The sequence below is a fragment of the Sphaeroforma arctica genome (genome assembly GCF_001186125.1).
Source record: "Sphaeroforma arctica JP610 unplaced genomic scaffold supercont1.7493, whole genome shotgun sequence".
NCBI lineage: Eukaryota > Ichthyosporea > Ichthyophonida > Sphaeroforma > Sphaeroforma arctica.
Genome location: NW_014033065.1, coordinates 1 through 1417, shown reverse-complemented (window position 1 = coordinate 1417; position 1417 = coordinate 1). Strand labels below are relative to the sequence as shown.

The following is a 1417-nucleotide window of genomic DNA, read 5'->3' as shown; positions in this document are numbered from 1 at the left end:
TATATATAACTACANATATAACACACACACACACACACACACACACACACACACACATATATATAAATGTGTGTGTTATTTATTTATATATACATATATTTATATATATATATATGTATACATATACATCCACCTTGTGGTCATATAAAGTAGAAAATCCACTATTGTCGGATAGTCCAATGGTCCATACCAATTTGATGGAACTGATGTCCGTATGTGTAGTCGTTGGGCCGTTGACTTTTTTATGACCAGTCTTTGTTTGCACAGTTTTATGTTTTCTTGTCGAACCGGCGGCCCAATTTGCATAAACCGTCACTAAAGGCCATATCCATCGGGGTGGTACGAAATTCTTTTGTTTAGCCCTTTCTAAATTTTCCCTCAGAACATTGCGTTCAGCTGTGAGACGCGCGATTCGCAAATCTAACTCATTTTCCTCGCTCTTTAATTGTTGGATGCTTGTCATGATGATATATGACTTTCGCTATCGATTTAGAAAATGATATATATAAGTCACATCTAAAATAATAGCAACCTAACGAGGTAAAATTCTAGGGGGCCAAAGATATAATTGCATGTGTATCAAAATACGTATACATACATACAGCTTTATTTAAAAAATAAATCAGACAAGAGAAGGCTATGGTATATACTACATTTAAAAAATATGGTTCACTATATGTGCATATTTGGTGCTATATTTATAGCCTTCTGATGTCTTTCAGATATTATTATTTTATGTTGTACATGTAGCCTTCTTCTTCTAATATTTTGTTGTTGTGGAGTGTTGTTCTCTCTCTTGTCGTAAAAAAATAACTACATGCAGCAAAAAAATCATACATAGCCGGCAGCCCTCTCTAAATAAATAAATACAGGGGGTCACCGCATTCACCGGTCACACCGTCACAGTCCTGCCGCCGAATTTAGTGAAATTTCACTGAAATTTCGGTACTCTGTCTATGCCTTCGGGCATCAGGTACTACTGGAGACAACTAGAGATTCTATTGGTAAACCATCAGTCAAGTCAGCAGCGTATTGGGAAAATTCAACTATAGAATCAGTCATCTAGTTTGAATGATTGAAAGTTAATTTCTCGTACCCGGTAAAATCGTCGATTAGATATATACACTTTGCCAATATATTGGTTTACGAAACTTTCAAATCAGTCAACTTAGCAGTTCAGTGGACAAACTATTTTTAGAGAGATGCACTCACTGGCTATGATATAAACTTTGCTTTGGCGGTTAAATATCTAGTAGAGATTAGAGAGCATGTAATAAAAATACGATTTCTATTCTTTTATTATTACATACTATTACTACGAACAGTACATAGCTGATTCACATTCTACATACATACATAAATACATACATACATACATACATACATACATACATACACACACATACATACATATATA

At 34.4% G+C, this 1417-nt stretch overlaps 1 protein-coding gene across 1 annotated transcript; it reads right to left on the bottom strand.

Moving 5' to 3' along the window:
* Positions 1-133: 133 nt before the first annotated feature.
* On the bottom strand, positions 134-463 carry SARC_16164 (hypothetical protein; the record flags this gene model as incomplete). The annotated part of the gene is made up of 1 exon (XM_014289726.1): positions 134-463. A coding segment is annotated over one exon (330 nt), but the record flags the coding sequence as incomplete, so codon positions are not given.
* Between the last annotated feature and the right edge of the window lie 954 nt (positions 464-1417).